Here is a 15,929-nt window from a genome sequence, read left to right on the forward strand (position 1 = left end):
ATGAATCGAGTTTTCAAGTTTCCACCGACCTCGCTTCTGATCTTTGGATGACAAACCCAGCTGATATGCCTGACTGACATTTCCTGGGTGTGCTAATGGGGGCAGAATGGGAAAGAGGCCACGGAAGGGAGCTGTGTACCAGACTCTGTGCTCAGACCTTGTACATCAACCTCCTGTGGGCTCTGCAGGGTGGGGGACCTTGTGATCACCCCTACGTATGTCCCCAGCACCCAGCACTGGGCCTGGCACATAATAGATGCTCCATAAATTGGTAACTGAAAGGACAAACAAACAAACAAACAAAAACCCCGTGCTTAATGGGAAATTTCTGTTGTGCCTATATTCAGCTAGCTTATATTACTGCTTCAAAGTTCAGGATAAGCTGAGACACTCAAACTTCTTTTTTTGAGATGGAGTTTCGCTCTTTCGTCCAGGCTGGAGTGCAATGGTGCAATCTTGGCTCACTGCAACCTCTGCCCCCCGGGTTCAAGTGATTCTTCTGCCTCAGCCTCCCAAGTAGATGGGATTATAGGTGCCTGCCACCACGCCTGGCTAGTTTTTGTATTTTCAGTAGAGATGGGATTTCACCATTTTGGCCAGGCCGGTCTCGAACTCCTGACCTCAGATGATCTGCTTTCCTCGGCCTCCCAAAGTGCTAGGATTACAGGCGTGAGCCACCACACCCAGCGGACACTCAAGCTTCTATTAGCTTTACCTGGATTCTGTGTATTAACTCCCCTTCCCTCCCCCAATTTCAGGGAGAATCAAACAATTCCTCCTCCCAAGTTTTCAGGACGAAAATCTCACAGCCAATTAATAACAGACAAACAGAAGATTTTCCCCTAAATGTCAGAGGGAGGTTTCTTGGCACAAACTGGGCAGTTGAGGGGGCAAGCGTTCCCCAATCTTCACTACCCCCTCAACCCTCTGGTCTTAGAGGCTGGGATGGAAGCAAGGTGAGGTCCCTTGAGTTCAGTGGCCCCATGAAGGCAGAGAAGGTGCTATATGACTCAGGGCCAGCCTAGCTCGTGCCAAGGCAGGAGGAACTGGGGTTGGGTGGAACCAGAAGTGGGAAACAGTGGGAGATGAGAAGGAAGTGGTTAAAAGGTGTTTCCTGGGACTTGGAACTAGGGTGGGGAAAATGATTCTTCCATCATCCCTAAGGGTTGGGGATGGAAGGTTGGGATTGGGGGCTACCCTGTGCACTTCTTCCCTGGACACACGCTCTCACCGGGACGTGGTCAGATCATGACAACAGGTAACCTTTAGTCAGAACTCACCACCCACTGTGTTAAGCCTTACATGACAATCACCATGAAGATTTACATACACATGTTATATCATAGTCTCCTCACAACATGTCTAAGAGGTAGGCACGTCATTGTTCCCATTTTGCAGATGAGGAAACAGGTTCAGAGAGGGCACTTGGCTTGCCCAAAGTCACACAGCGGGGAGTGGCAGAGGAAGTCAGGTTGGGTGACCCCAGTAACTGCTCTCAGAGGCTGGGCGATGACCGGCTTCCTCGCTTCTCTGGAATAAACCTTTGCCACCACTTCCTGCATTTCAGCTTCAGTACAGGCAGACAATGGGGATAGGTGGGGGAATGAGGTGAGAGGGGAGATGTTTAGAGGTGTGGACAGCGGCAGAGGTTTGAACAGTGCAGACAAGGGGAGAGCTCAGCTGACTGGGGAGGAAGAGGATGGACGATGGAGCCTCTGGGCATCTGGATCAGCAGGAGCATAACATCTGGATCAGCTGGAGCGTAGCATCTGGATCAGTTGGAGCGTATGACTTTATTGATCCAGGACATGTATTTGCAGATCTGGGTGTAGACAGCTGGATGCTGGGCAGAGCCACAGGGGTAAACACCCCACGAGAGGATGCCTTGGAGGGTCTCGTCACAGACCAGGGGGCCTCCAGAGTCACTCTGGGGGTGGCAGGAAGGAGAGATCAAATAAATGTGCCAACGTGAGAGCTGTCACTTTGGGATCTGGGGCAGTGGTGGGGAAGGAAGGGGTTGGGTTGGGATAAAGACGAGGATGGGATGGGGTTGGAATTAGGTATGAGCTGGAACGTAGGAATGGAGGTGGACTTCAGGTTATGGGAGGTTGGGCTGGGGGATGAGAGTGAAGACGCAGTGAGACTGGGGTTGGGATTGTAGTTCATGGAAGGTGAGGGGATGAAGATGGGCTTGGAGATGGGAATGGGGTGGGGTTAGGATGGAAATGGGATTGAGGATAGGGATGAGGAGGGGGTTAGGTCTGGGTAAGAGTTGGGGTCAAGGATGGGTTTGGGAATGGAGTTGGGGAGCGGGCACAGGGTCTGCTCTTTTCCCATAATCTCCCTGTCCTCCCTCCCAGGAGTCAGAGACTCTCCCTGTTCAGACCCTACCTGGCAAGGGTCCTGGCCCCGGTCCAGTCCAGCACATATCATGTTGTTGGTGACCACACCAGGGTAGAAGACCTCACACTCTTTAGGGCTCAGGATAGTGACGCTGGAGCAGGTCAGGCCCTTGTTGTACTTCACTGAAGGGAGAATATGCCAGTAATCCCTGGGTCCAGCCCCCAATCCTTGGGGAGCCAGGAGTCCAGATACAAGACCGTTTCTCTCCTAAGCCCCAGCCCCTCCTCCTTCAGACTCAAGAATCCTGGCCCCCAGCCCCTCCTCCACTCAGACTCACAGACCCAGGCATCCAGGACCCCAGCCCGTCCTCCCTCAGATCCAGGAATCCAGTCCCCAGCCCATCCTTCCTCAGACCCAGGGGTTCAGGCCCTCAGCCCCCTCCTCCTGAGGTTCCGGCCTCAGAGCCCCAGCTCTTGCCTCTCCGGGCGGCCGTGGTGCCCCAGCCGGCAACCTGGCACTGGTCTCCGGGCTGAGCACAGCGGTAGGGAAGCTGCAGGGCCCGGACGCGGGGCCCCAGCACTACGGGCCTGGCCAGCTTCAGCAACATGAGATCGTGCTCATCCGTTCGCCTTGGCAGGATGGGGCCTGAGCCCTGGTGGTACTTGGGATGGACAACAGAGCGAGTGGTCCGGCGGAGCTGCTCGCCCTGAAGAAGCAGCAGGTGGTCATCCCCTACTCGAGCCCACAGTGGCCTGGGGGAAGGAAGAGGCATGTGAAGGCAAACCCTTCATAGGAACTGGGAAAGCAGGTGGGCAGTGGCGTGAGGGCAGATACCAGGGCCTGGAGATAGGAAGGGTCTGAGGGAACAGGGCCTTGCGGGAGAAGGGGACCTCAGTGGACATGGGGAGGAGGAATCAGTTGTTTGAGCTCTGAGGATCTGCAGGAATTGAGGAGGGCTGGGGGCCTGGACACCTAGGTAAGCCTTCCACATTTTCTTTTGTCTTTTTGTTTTGTTTGTTGAAACAGAGTTTCACTCTTGTCACCCACGCTAGAATGCAATGGCGCAATCTCGGCTCACTGCAACCTCCACCTCCCGGGTTCAAGCAGTTCTCCTGCCTCAGCCTCCTTCCTGAGTAGCTGGGATTACAGGCACCCGCCACCACACCCAGCCTTTTTTTTTTTTAATTTTTTAATTTTTAATTTTTTATTTTTTATTTTATTTTATTTTTAGTTGAGAAGTGGTTTCACCATGTTGGCCAGGCTGGTCTTGAACTCCTGACCTCAGGTGATCCACCCGCCTTGGCCTCCCAAAGTGCTGGGATTACAGGCGTGAGCCACCGAGCCCGGCCTACTCCACATTTTTTCTGTGGTAATACCCGACCCTTCCTCCTTCAATGGGGACTCACGAAGTGAACCTTTTCCTTTAGTTCTAAATTCCTGACCACACCGGACCCTGGCTTCTATCCGTTGCAGGCAACCACCGCCTCCTAGAGCTCAAGGAGAATCAGCTGGACAGGAGTGACGGACCCAGAAATGCGGAAAAGGACCACACCGCCCCCTGGCGGCCACAGCGCAAGCCCGGTCTCTCCTCCTGCTGGAAGGACACCAGGGACCGCACCTCCAGCTGTGGGAGTTCCGAGAGACCCCGCCCTGCCCGCTCCTCCCTGGAGGCCGCCTCCACAGCCCCCCGTGGAGTCCTCGGGGATGGATCTCCTCCTACTTGTTTCCGCAGTGCGCGGCCGTCAGCACCCAACTCTGGTCCACCAGGACACCCGCGCAGTGGAACGAGAGGCCGTTGAAGAGCGAGACCTGCCAGGGCTGCGAGCCGCGCGCGCACGGGGCGCCATAGGCTTCGGGGTCCAAGCGCGTGTCGTTTTGGGGGAGCAGCGCCGCCTCTGCGGCTGGAGAAAGAAAGGGGACGGAATCAAAGCACGGAGGGCAGGGTCTGGGTTTGGGGTTGGAGCTGGGCTGTGGGACTGGACTGCGTTCGGGGACGGGGGACGCAGCCAGAAGGCAAGGGTGGTAGGGAAATATTGGGGGTTTCGCGTGCACCGAAGGGAATGGGAGGAGAAGAAGCGCGTGAAAGTGGAAGGAAGCTGGGATAGGGTAGCGTGGAGTAATGAGACAGAATAGCGTGGGTCTGGAGGGCAGGGACTGAACGCAGCGCGCCTAGAGAGCTGGCTAGAACGTCGCTGGTCGATAGAGGGGCGGGGATTGAACGCGGCGGGGAGGTAAGGGTGCGGGGATAGAACTCGGGGATCGGGGAGAAGAAGGGGTGGGAATAACAAAACGGGATTGAAAACCAGGAGAGGGGTGGGGCGCAGTGGTTTACGCCTGTAATCCCAGCACTTTGGGAAGCCGAGGCGGCTGGACCGCTTGAGCTCAGGAATTCAAGACCAGCCCGGGCAACACAGCAAGACCCAGTCTCTACAAAAACAAACAAACAACAACAACAAAAAAGTAGTCGCGGAGGCATGCGCCTGTAGTCACAGCTACCTGGGAGGCTGAGGTGGGAGGATCGCTTGAGCTCAGGAGGTGGAGGTTGCAATGAGCCGAGATTGGGCCACTGCACTCCAGTCTGGGCGACAGAGTGAGACCCTGTCTCAAAAAAAAAAAAAAAAAAAAAAAAAAAAAAAAAAAAAAAAAGCCGGATGTGGTGGTGCATGCCTGTGGTACCAGCTACTCCGGAGGCTGAGTATCGCTTGAGCCCAGGAGGTCGAGGCTGCAGTGAGCTCCGATTGGGCCACTGTACTCCAGCCACGGAGACAGAGCACTGCCCTGTCTCAAAAAAAAAAAAGAAAGAAAGAAAGAAAGAAAAAAAAAAAAGAGAGAGAAAAAAAAAACAAGAAAGAAAGAAGAAAAAATAAGAGAGAAAGTAAAACAAGAAAGAAGAAAGAAACAAAAGAAAGGAAGGAAGGAAGGAAAAGAAGAACGAAAGAAAGAACGAAAGAAAGAGAAAGAGAAAGAAAAAAGAAAGAGAGAGAAAGGGAAAGAGAAAGAAAAAAAGTGAGGGGAGAGGGCAAAAAGCGGTAAGGCAAGACTCAGGATAAAACACGGTGGTGTGGCCGGGAGCGGTGGCTCACGCTTGTAATCCCAGCACTTTGGGAGGCCGAGGCAGGCGGATCACGAGGTCAGGAGATCGAGACCATCCCGGCTAACACGGTGAAATCCCATCTCTACTAAAAATACAAAAAATTAGCCGGGCGTGGTGGTGAGCGCCTGTAGTCCCAGCTACTCGGGAGGCTGAGGCAGGAGAATGGAGAGAACCCGGGAGGCGGAGCTTGCAGTGAGTCGAGATCGCGCCACTGCACTCCAGCCTGGGCGACAGAGCGAGACTCTGTCTCAAACAAACAAACAAACAAAACAAAACAAAACACGGTAGTGTAAAATGGAGCGGGGCCGGGATGGGGCGGCGTAAGAGGAGGAGAAAGAACGCGGCGAAGAGTCCACGGAAGAGCGAGGATCCGGGTGGCAGAAATCGGACGGGGCCTGAGTGGGGCGGGACACCTAGGGGCCGAGCCAGAAGAAGGGCCCAGATGACTTGGGGGCGGGCCGTGCTCCGGAGCGCTGGGTGGGTGCTGGGGTCTCGGGGGAGGAGAGGTGCGCGGGGCTTGGTGACAGGAACACATTCTCCTCCCGCCCGTGCCTCCCACCGGCGCCTCTCCCCGCCCCCTGCCCCCCACCTTACCCCAGAGTTGCGCCATCAGCAGCGGCAGCAGCTTCGCCAGAGCCCGGGCGCCAGAGGCGGCGGAGAGGTGGAGGTGCGGAGCTCTCATGGCCAGGATCTGCTGGGGTGTGTGCGGGGGCGGGTTAAAACAGATGCTCCGTTAGAGACCCCCACCTCGCCGTGCTCATCCGCCCAGCCTGGGCCACCCCAGCCCGCAAGCACCCTTTTGACCTGCAGCCGATAACCCCAGGGGCTGGCAGACGGGAGATTCGGGCTGGAACAGCGGTAATGGGCACAATTACCCTAAAGACGCCCCTCGCGGCATCTTCCGGTCCTCCCTGTGCCCGAGTGGAGCGCTCTCCGCGCCCCAGCTACCCTGGCTGCAGCCACGCCGCGCCCGAGGTTTCCCACTCCTTCACGCGCGGGGTGGGGATCCGAGGCTCGGAGCCAGTGGGAGCCTCTTTCTCAACCTCACAGCGGGGGGACTTCCGCGTCCCGCAGGTGGAGAAACCGAGGCTCTAAGCCGGCTCCTGCCTGTGGCCCGGGGGTCCCCACCCATCCTCTCGCAATCCACCCCAACCCGGGTGGGGTGCAGGTAGCTTCACCTGGGAGTCGCCGATAGGAAGGAGGGAGGGGACCCAGAAGTGCCTCTGCCCTGCCTGTGGTCCGCCGCTGGTATCCTCTGCCCAGGGACCCCTGGCGGGACCTTCCCTTTTAACCCCAAGGAGTCCGGAAGCTTCTCCACCCTCCCCTACCCCCACCCCCGGGCTCCCTCCCTTTCCCTCTGTCTAATTGTACCGTGGGTGAGGCTGGCACTCCTGGGTCCCAGATTCCTGTTCTGGGAGGGGCCCTGGAATATAGGCTTCTCCCAGTGCCCGAAACACCCCCTTTTCATCCCTTTTGGAACTGGCTTCCGTGGGGATTCCCCGGGTCCAGGTGCCAAGAAGGCTTCCCAGGTGCGGGGAGAGGGTTCACGTCCCCAGCAAGGCTAGGGGTGGCGGGATGAGAGGCCACTGAGCAAGAGGAAATCAACGGGAAGTGCATACCTAGAGTGACAATGTGAGAAGCCAGACTGTGGAAGAGGAAGGAGGAAGGCCTAGAGATAAAGCAGGTTGTGTAGGAGGGACAGAGGCTGGCTTGGAAAGGGAGATTGTAACAAACCAAGGCTAAAAGAGCCAGAGAGAGAGAGAGAGAAAGAGAGAGAGAGAGAGAGAGGGAGGGAGGCGCCGAGGCTAAGACAAACAGAAACAAGGAAAGAGGGAAACCCACGCCGACTCTGTGGCCGTGAGTGAGCTCTGTGTGTGTCCCAGTGACTAGCCCATGTGCGTGTTGGGGGGCTGTGGCTCTGCCTCATACTCATGTGTGGCCATCTCACACCCTCCCTGCCATCTGTGTGCCACCAGGTGACACACAGGCCCCTGAATCATAAGAGGTCAAAGCTGTGAGGGGCATCGGCATCACCTCAGCCAACTCCCTCATCTCAGGTGAGGAGTGAGAGGCTCAGAGAGGGCAGAGACTCACAGGAGGTCACACAGCAAGTCCACTTAACAACCAGAAGGCCCTGGTTCCACTCTGGGCTCCTATTGCTCATGCCAGCCACTTCTGCGAGGTGAGCAGACCATCCCAAAAGATCCTGAGCTGGCCGGGCGCGGTGGCTCACGCCTGTAATCCCAGCACTTTGAGAGGCCGAGGTGGGGGCAGATCACGAGGTCAGGAGTTCGAGACCAGCCTGGCCAACATAGTGAAACCCCCATCTCTACTAAAAAGACACAAAAATTAGCTGGGGATGTTGGCGCGGGCCTGTAGTCCCAGCTACTAGGGAGGCTGAGGCAGGAGAATTGCTTGAACCTGGGAGGCAGAAGTTGCAGTGAGCCGAGATCACGCCACTGCACTCCAGCCTGGGTGACAGAGCAAGACTCTGTCTCAAAGAAAAAAAAAAAATGATCCTGAGTTCTGGATTCTCTCCGTGGGACATCCCCTTCAGAGGCCGTCTAACTCAGTGCTGCTCAGCTGAACTTTCTGCAGTGATGTTTTATATGCACAGCTAATCCAGCCACCACCAGTCACATGTGCCTATCCAGCCTTGAAAATATCACAAGTGAGACAGAGGAGTTACATTTCTGGCTTTATGTAATTTTAATTGGAAGAGCCAGGTGCGGTTAGTGGCTACCATATTGGCCAGCAGAGGTCTCCACTACCTAATTACGTATCATGGAAGTTGGAGAAAAACAATAAGCTCCTTTGGTTAGGTCTTAGTATGTGCAGGCTGACTGACTTCTTTACTTACTGTGTTATACTTTTGCATGCAGCATTTTACAGGAAAGGAAACAAACAGAGCCTTACTCCAGGAACATCACTTGGTAATTAAGAGATCGCCTTGCTTCAGATCCTTGCTCTCCTAGCCGCGTGACTGTGAGCAAGTGACTTTGCTTCTCTGTGTCTGTTTCTTCATCTATAAAATAGGTATGAAAACAGTACCGACCTCACAGGGTTTTGTGAGGATTAAGTTGATACATTTGAAAGTGCTTGGAGGCCAGGCACAGCGACTCATGCCTGTAATCTTACCACTTTTGGAGGCTGAGGAGGACAGACTGCTTGAGCCCAGGAGTTTGAGACTAGCCGGGGCAACATACTGAGACCTCTGTCTCTACGAAAAATACAAAAATTAGCTGGGCTTCGTGGCATGTGCCTGTAGTCCCAGCTACTCTGGAGGCTGAGGCAGGACAATCGCTTGAGCCCAGGAAATTGAGATTGCCGTGAGCTGTGATTGTTACTGCACTCCAGCCTGGGCAACAGAGCAAGACTGTCTCATAAATAGATTAATTAATTTAATTTCATTTAATTAATAAATGAAAGCCGGGCGGGCACGGTGGCTCACGTCTGTAATCCCAGGAGTTTGGGAGGCCAAGGCGGGCAGATCATCTGAGGTCAGGAGTTCGAGACCAGCCTGGCCAACATGGTGAAGCCCCATCTCTACTAAAAAATACAAAAATGAGCCGGATGTGGTGGTAGGCACCTGTAATCCCAGCTATTCAGGAGGCTGAGGCAGGAGAATTGCTTGAACCCAGGAGGTGGAGGTTGCAGTGAGCAGAGATAGCGCCACTGTACTCCAGCCTGGGTGACAGAGCGAGACTCTGTCAAAAAATAAAATAAAATAAAAGCCATTGGATCAGGGTCTAGCACATAGTAAGCACTCAGTAGATTCACTCATTTAGCAAATATTTATTGAAACCTTGATATATGGCCAGGAGCTGTCTTTGGGGCTGGGGATACAACAGAGAACAAACCAGGTGTTGTCATTCCCAGAGTCACAATAGTTCAAGGCAGAATTTGAATCCAGGTCTCACTGATTTCGAACCCCAGGTTGATTATTAAGTGACAGCATCTCCTGTAGTCCAGGAGGCCCAAAGAATGTTCGTAGAGGGTCTTGGCTTAGGGTTTCTTATTAACAGAGTGAACAGGAACCAAACACCAAGTGGAAATGGAGGGTGATGGGCTGTGGTGGGTGGGTCCAGTCTAATTGTTCTTCATCGTCTCCTGGATCCAGTCCACATATTTGCAGACTTTCGTGTAGACACCAGGCTTTCGGGTGATTGCACACGGATCCTGGCCCCAGGAGATAATGCCTTGAAGAGACTCGTTACAGACCAGAGGGCCCCCGGAGTCACCCTGGGCACGGGGAGAGAGAATGTCGGTCAGAGAAAGCGTCGAGCATGGTGTTAGCCAGGGAGGAGGTGGGGACGGTGCTTAGGAGTGGGGCCGAGACAGGATGGGTAGGCACTGGGAAAGGTGATAGGTTTAGCGATAAAGCTGGGATTATGGGTGGGATAAAGGATGGGGTTAGGCTCAAAAACGAGTTTGGGGATGGTTGGAGCTGGAAATGGTGTGGAAATGGGGATGGAGCTGAAGTTTGTGCTGAGGTCAGAAACAGGAACAAGGGAAGAGATGGATTGGGAGTTGCAGGGGTCGGCGGGTTGAGGTTGGGGATGAAATTGTGGATGTCGGTAAAGATGTCATTGAAGCTGGGGATGGGGATGGGGCTGTGGTTGGAGACCCAGGCCCTGCCCACTGACCTGGCAGGAGTCCTTGCCCCCTTCCCGCACGCTGGCACACACCATGGTGTCTGTGATGTTGCCGGGGTAGGCGTTCTCACACTTCTGGTGCTCAATGATGGTGATGTTGGCGCATCGCAAGGTGTGAGGCAGGCGTACTGTGGAAACAGCGTGAGGGGCTGTGGGAATGAGCCCCCTGCCACCTCCCCGAATGCAGTGCTTGCTGTGATCCCGCCCCTGGGGGAATCCCTGTCCTTAGACGCAGCCAACTCACCTCTCTTCTTGTAACAATAGCAACAACAATGCTATCCAGCCTTTTTTTTTTTTTTTTTTCCGAGACAGAGTCTTGCTCTGTTGCCCAGGCTGGAGTGCAGTGGCGTGATCTTGGCTCACTGCAACCTCCGTCTCCCAAGTTTAAGCGATTCTCCTGCCTCAGCCTCCCGAGTAGCTGGGATTACAGGCGCACACAACCACGCCCAACTAATTTTCACATTTTTAGTAGAGATGGGATTTCACCACGTTGGCCAGGCTGGTATCAAAGTCCCGACCTCAGGTGATCTTCCCACCTCGGCCTCCCAAAGTGCTGGGATTACAGGCGTGAGCCACCGTGCCCAGCCTGCTATCCAATAAATGATTTATGCCAGTTGCTTGATATACATTATCTCTAATCCAATCCTGACAGGTGGGTATAATCATTCTCATTTTATAGAGAAGAAAATCAAGATTCAGAGAGGTGAAGCTGCTTGCCTAAGGTCTTACAACCAGGAGGTTATGGATGTATGATTGCATATCTCGTCCGTCTGACTCCAAGGCCCCAACTTTTGTCCCCACCCCCCTGTCCTGACGTTTTCCACACATCCTCTCAACTTACCCCACATCGTCACTGTGAACCGCATCTCTGATCCCCTGAACCCTTCCACAATCCTGACCACTCCCTCCTCACCACCCCCTGCTAGGTTCCCCTCTGGAGCTCCTACACTGGGGGCTGGACGTGCTGCCCCAGCCGGAAATGAGGCAGCTGGTGCCAGCAGTGACACAGCGTGAGGAGAGGGTGAGGGGTCGCACAGCCCAGGTGATGGAGACTGGCGATGCCATCTTCACCAGCATGATGTCATTGCGGTGGTCTTTGTTGGGGAGGCTGTCGTTGAAGCCGGGGTGGGGGAAGGACTCAGTGGCTGTCCGGGTCTGCTCACAGCCCTCCTCCTTCTGGAGGTTGTGCTGCCCCAGGTGAACTATGTAGCGGCTGAGGTGGGAGAGACAGTAGTTGGAGGAGGAAAGGTCGGGGGAGACATGGGTGGGAGAGGTGAGTGACACCTTTGAGGATGAAGAAACATCGCTCTGCTTCCAACCTCTTCCACGTCTCCCACCGAAGCCCCCTTGCCAGCCATAGCCCCATCCCAACCCCATTCATCCCCCCACCTTCAATACCAACTTGAGCCCATCAACCTTGCTGACACTACCCATCCCCATCTCTAATCCCCTTACCCGCACCCCTATCCCTGAGCTTCTCTGCATCCATCTCCCCATTCCCAGCCCCCCACCCCGGCACCGCCCCAGCCCCCGCACCCACGGCTTGCGGCAGTGGGCTGCTGTCAGGAGCCATCCGGGGGCGATGAGTGTCGCCCCACAGAGTAGCCGCGTCTTCTCGAACAGGGCTGCCTGCCAGGGCTGGGAGTGAGGCTTGCACTCGAACCCCTTGATGATCCTGGTCTCTCCCCCTACAAGCCCTGGAGGGGGTGAGAGCAAAAGGAGGGGCTCAGGAAGGAGAGGTGGTAGACCAGGAGGACTCCCAGAAATGGGGGTGGGGAGGAGAGAAAGAGAGTGGGTGGTCTGGGCCCTGGTCTGGTGTCCCTCTGGGTTGCCCTGGATGCTGGGGTCGGGTATTAAAGGATGAAAATACTTCCATAAGGTCAAACGCAGTGGCTCACGCCTGTAATCCCAGCACTTTGAGAGGCTAAGGTGGGAGGATTACTTGAGCCCAGGAGTTCTAGATCAGCCTAGGCAAACATAGTGAGGCCTCCTCCCCCATCTCTACAAACAATTAAACAATTAGCCTGGCTTGGTGGCAGGTGCCTGTGGTCCCAGCTACCGCAGAAGCTGAGATGGCTTAAGGATCACTTAAGCCTGGGAAGTCAAGACTGCAGTGAGCCGTGTTGGCACCACTGCACTCCAGCCTGGACAATAGAGCGAGACCTTGTCTCTGGGGGAAAAAAAAAAAAAAAAAAAAGGAAATACTTCCATACTGGTTGGTCAGTAGCCCCTGTCCTGTGTGCTTTGAGTGACTGCTCCCCCACCTCCAGCTTCCTCAGCCCCTCCACGGGACCCTTTACGACCCCCTTGGCCTCTCCTCCTTTGGCATTTAAAGGGATTATCTAGAAGGGCATCCAGGCCCTCATGACCGCTGCTCCAGTTCAGGTGCCTTATGGGTTGTTCTGTAATTTGGAATCAGCCCTGTCACTGTCCAGACACAGAGGGTTAGGGGACCCCAGAGATTCAAGAGGAAGGATCCTGCCCTGCCCCCATCCCCTGCGTACCTGTTGCCAGAGCAAGCAGGATTAACTGCAGAATCCTCATGGCCTGGAGGGGGGAGGAGCGGGCCCCAGGTTCCTCTGGGAACAAGGAGGGACATGGGGCCGCATCACTTTACGGGGAAATCGGAGGGGGTGGGGCTGGCTCACGCCCTCTCCTCTCTCCCTCACCTGCTCCCGCTCCCCACTTGGGAGAAACAAGGTTGGGGAAATCCCCTGTTTCTCACAGCACTCAGATCTCCAAACACTTAAAATATATCTTAGGTGTCTAGGGTGGCCTTGGAGAGGGCCTGGTCACAGCTAGAAGCTTCCGAGATACCAAGAACCATGTCGAAGTTGTTGGGAGGGGCTTTGAGCCGTCAAGCCATGGGTCGGCCCTGTTCAAGTCAGCCATGGGACCTCCCTGGCACATGTCAGAGGATGTTTTCCTTCTTGCCTTGAGAGCTGGCCAGGCCCCAGCAGCTTGGGGTGGAAGGACAAGGGGAACCAGACACCGTTCCGTAGCCACCCCTTTTTCATTGTCTTCGCAGCAGAGCGATATGGAGCCTTTGAGGTCTGCTGGCGGGGAGTAGGGGGCTCAGCCCCAGACAGTGTCTGGGACCCCCATCACCCGGCTTGCTGAAGCCCTGTCCGCCAAACCCCTGCCCTTTTGAAGGACAGCCAAGCAAAGCTGGGCGGGGCTGATCGAGGGGAGGGCCAGTGCCCTCAGCTGCCCTGGCCAGCGGGGGTGGGAGCAGAGGGCCAGCTCAGCAGCTGAAGCCATGGAGATTAGAGGTAACTGAGGCTGCGGACAGCCATCGGAGGTGAGAGGTGTAGAGAGAGGCCAGGAACCCCCACCCAAGCAGAGAAGGACAGAGCAGAGGGAGAAATGGGTGCCCGAGTGGGACAGGTGTCCTTGGGGAGGGCTGACACCTGGATGGGGAGGGGCAGCTTCCCTTTCCTCCTGGACTCACAGGCTCTGGGGCTGGGGCTTTGGGGGCCCAGTGGCGGCGGAGACGGCAGTGGCGGCGGCTACAGCAGGTAGGCTGGGTTGGAGCGCCAGGTGCCAGGCACCAGGCAGGCGGGCTGGCAGGGGGGCGGCCCCGGGCGGGCCCAGGATGACTGGCCTCCAAGCCCTGCCATAATGCCCCGGGGCGGGGTGTGTGTGAGGGCCCTCCCCGGAGGCCTCTGAGGCACTGGCTGCCTTCCTGTGCCACCTCTCCAAGCCCCTCTTCTCCCTGTGTCTCAGCCTCCCTCTGTCTGTCTGTCTGTCTGCAGCTTTCCTTTCCCTGCCCTGAGTCTCTGAATCTGTGTCTCGTTCTATGTGTCATTCCCCGTCATTCAGTAATTCTGACTTTGTGTGATTTTTCTCTTTCTGTCCCTATGTGTCTGTCTGCCTTTCTCTGTCCTCGTCCCTGTCTCCATCTCCACCCTTCTCTCTCTGTCTGGCTCTGTGTGGCCCTTTCTCTAATTCCTTCTATCTTTGTGACTCTCAGTCAGTCTCTCTGACTGCATCTCTGGCAATTTGTCTTGAAATCCCTCTTCTTCCATCTAATCTCCGTCTCTCTTTTTCCTCCCGTCCCAGCCACTCCCTCTCCACAGCCCCAGCCCAGGTGGGCCCCTGGCCTCCCCTAGGCCGCTCCCTTCTCCTTTGCTGGGATGTCACACAGGTGGGGCTGCTGCCAGGCACCGGGGCAGGACTGGAGGGTGGGGGAGGCAGGTCAGGGCCTGTGGAAGCCGAGTCCAGGAAAGGGAACAGAGCCCTTGGCTGCGCTCCACCCCAGGGCTCCTCTGGGGCCTCGCTTCTCTGCTGACCCTTCCCCTGCCCACTTCTGCCTGCCACCCAGGCAGCCCGAGTCCAGCTGTTCACTTACTGGCTGCTGTGAGACCTCTGCCCGATGACTTCCAGTCCTGCAGCCACCTCAACCTCTGCATCTGCAGAACCCGAGCGCGGATTCCTGCTTCTCCCAGCTTGTTTGTTTTCAGTTAGGTCCCTTCCCTTGGCTTTCCTCCCCTCTCTCCCCTGACCAGATGTGGAGCAAGGCAGGGGAGGGCCTAGGTTCTGACAGCAGCCAGCCCTGGCCTCAAACCTAGGTGCTTCCTCTTCCTACTACTATGACTACCCTTATGACGTGGGGACAAGGGACTCCACCCCTGCAAAGCTCAGTTTCTTCATCTGAGAGATGGGGGTGACAGACCTGCTTGCAGGGGAGGTTGGGATCAGGCTTCCAGGAGGGTCCATATGGGAAGAGCAGACTGCAGGGGGGCTCAGCAAATGTGCCTCCGCTGGTATGATCACCTCTCACTCCCTCCCTCCTCCAGTTCCCCTTCAGTGCATTTGGGGAGATGGTCTCTCAACTCTTGAGTCCCAGTGGAGACAGAATCCAAGGGGTGGGCAGGAGGATTAAAGACGACGGCTGAGCTCTCCTGCTTTCCAAGCCTGCACTCCACCCTTCGTCTTATTAGAACAAAGCCACGTCCCACATTAAAGATACAATGTATGCTTCATTACAAGAAAGTAAACTGCAGTTGGCTAGTGGAAAGAATGTTACGTTTTATGGACCTTAGATTAAATGGTCATAAATGTTGACTTTGCAGCTTTCATCTGGTATTTTGGAGCTAACAATTTTCTTTTTCTTTCTCGGGTCTTTTGTGGACCCTTGCACAACTTATAAGCTCTGGGCACTATTTCTATTGTGCCAGATGAAGAAACATGTGTCTTATTTATATTGCTGGGTTTTTGTTTTTGAGACAAGGTCTCACTTTATTGCCCAGGCTGGAGTGCAGTGGCATGATCTCGGCTCTTTGCAGCCTCCACCTCCCCAGCTCGGGTAATCCTCCCACCTCAGCTTCCCAAGTAGCTGGGACTACAGGCGTGCACCACCACACCCAGCTAATTTTTTGTGTTTTTGTAGTGACAAGATTTCACCATGTTGCCGGGCTGATCTCGAAATCTGAGCTCAAGCCATCCTCCCACCTCGGCCTCCCAAAGTGCTGGGATTACAGGCGTGGGCCACTGCACCCGGCCTATATTATTAAAAGTAACTTTTTCTACTCCATTTCTGAGTAACTACTCAGGGAAGACCCTCATCCTATTTGAGCTCTGGGTTTTTTGTTTGTTTGTTTGTTTGTTTGTTTTTGAGATGGAGTCTCACTCTGTCGCCCAGGCTGGAGTGTAATGGTTCAATCTCGGCTCGCTGCAGCCTCTGCCTCACGTGTTCATGCTATTCTCCTGTCTCAGCCTCCCGAGTAGCTGGGATTACAGGCATGCACCACCATGCCTGGCTAATTTTTGCATTTTTAGTAGAGTTGGGGTTTCGCTATGTTGACCAGGCTGGTCCCGAGTTCCTGACCTCAGGT

At 55.3% G+C, this 15,929-nt stretch overlaps 2 protein-coding genes across 8 annotated transcripts; both read right to left on the reverse strand.

The window, feature by feature from the left end:
- Nucleotides 1–1,315: 1,315 nt before the first annotated feature.
- On the reverse strand, nt 1,316–7,066 carry KLK10 (kallikrein related peptidase 10). Of its 6 annotated transcripts, none has more exons than XM_004061267.5 (6): nt 6,809–6,850; nt 6,032–6,131; nt 4,064–4,244; nt 2,821–3,095; nt 2,392–2,525; nt 1,316–1,927 (listed from the first exon to the last, which is right to left on the reverse strand). In XM_004061267.5, exons 2-6 carry the CDS (start codon nt 6,117–6,119, stop codon nt 1,775–1,777), a joined length of 831 nt encoding a protein of 276 aa, XP_004061315.1. In that variant the 5' UTR covers nt 6,120–6,131; nt 6,809–6,850; the 3' UTR covers nt 1,316–1,774. The 6 variants fall into 6 exon arrangements, with proteins under 6 accessions (XP_004061315.1, XP_055226198.1, XP_004061314.1 ...); XM_055370223.2 differs by lacking the exon at nt 6,809–6,850 and adding an exon at nt 6,616–6,701; XM_004061266.5 differs by lacking the exon at nt 6,809–6,850 and adding an exon at nt 6,616–6,698 and having other exon boundaries at nt 6,032–6,128.
- A 2,146-nt stretch (nt 7,067–9,212) lies between these two features.
- Nucleotides 9,213–15,015, reverse strand: KLK11 (kallikrein related peptidase 11). Of its 2 annotated transcripts, none has more exons than XM_019014891.4 (6): nt 14,444–15,015; nt 12,597–12,671; nt 11,633–11,789; nt 11,040–11,305; nt 10,084–10,220; nt 9,213–9,679 (listed from the first exon to the last, which is right to left on the reverse strand). In XM_019014891.4, the coding sequence occupies exons 1-6, from the start codon at nt 14,502–14,504 to the stop codon at nt 9,527–9,529; spliced, it is 849 nt and encodes a 282-aa protein (XP_018870436.1). In that variant the 5' UTR covers nt 14,505–15,015; the 3' UTR covers nt 9,213–9,526. The 2 variants fall into 2 exon arrangements, with proteins under 2 accessions (XP_018870436.1, XP_055226202.1); XM_055370227.2 differs by lacking the exon at nt 14,444–15,015 and adding an exon at nt 13,544–13,797.
- Nucleotides 15,016–15,929: the final 914 nt, after the last annotated feature.

Source organism: Gorilla gorilla, chromosome 20 (assembly GCF_029281585.2).
Source record: "Gorilla gorilla gorilla isolate KB3781 chromosome 20, NHGRI_mGorGor1-v2.1_pri, whole genome shotgun sequence".
In the NCBI taxonomy this organism is placed as follows: Eukaryota; Metazoa; Chordata; class Mammalia; order Primates; family Hominidae; genus Gorilla; species Gorilla gorilla.

Excerpts from the sequence above, each read along its gene's own strand:
- KLK10 (XM_004061267.5), bottom strand. The coding sequence starts at position 6,119 with ATGAGAGCTCCGCACCTCCACCTCTCCGCCGCCTCTGGCGCCCGGGCT. Across the intron at positions 4,245-6,031 it reads GCTGATGGCGCAACTCTGGG|CCGCAGAGGCGGCGCTGCTC; the intron begins GTAAGGTGGGGG and ends TTCTTTCTCCAG. Across the intron at positions 3,096-4,063 it reads GCCGCGCACTGCGGAAACAA|GCCACTGTGGGCTCGAGTAG; the intron begins GTAGGAGGAGAT and ends TCCTTCCCCCAG.
- KLK11 (XM_019014891.4), bottom strand. The coding sequence starts at position 14,504 with ATGCAGAGGTTGAGGTGGCTGCAGGACTGGAAGTCATCGGGCAGAGGT. Across the intron at positions 11,790-12,596 it reads CCTGCTTGCTCTGGCAACAG|GGCTTGTAGGGGGAGAGACC; the intron begins GTACGCAGGGGA and ends CACCCCCTCCAG. Across the intron at positions 10,221-11,039 it reads CAGCACGTCCAGCCCCCAGT|TACGCCTGCCTCACACCTTG; the intron begins GTAGGAGCTCCA and ends CTGTTTCCACAG.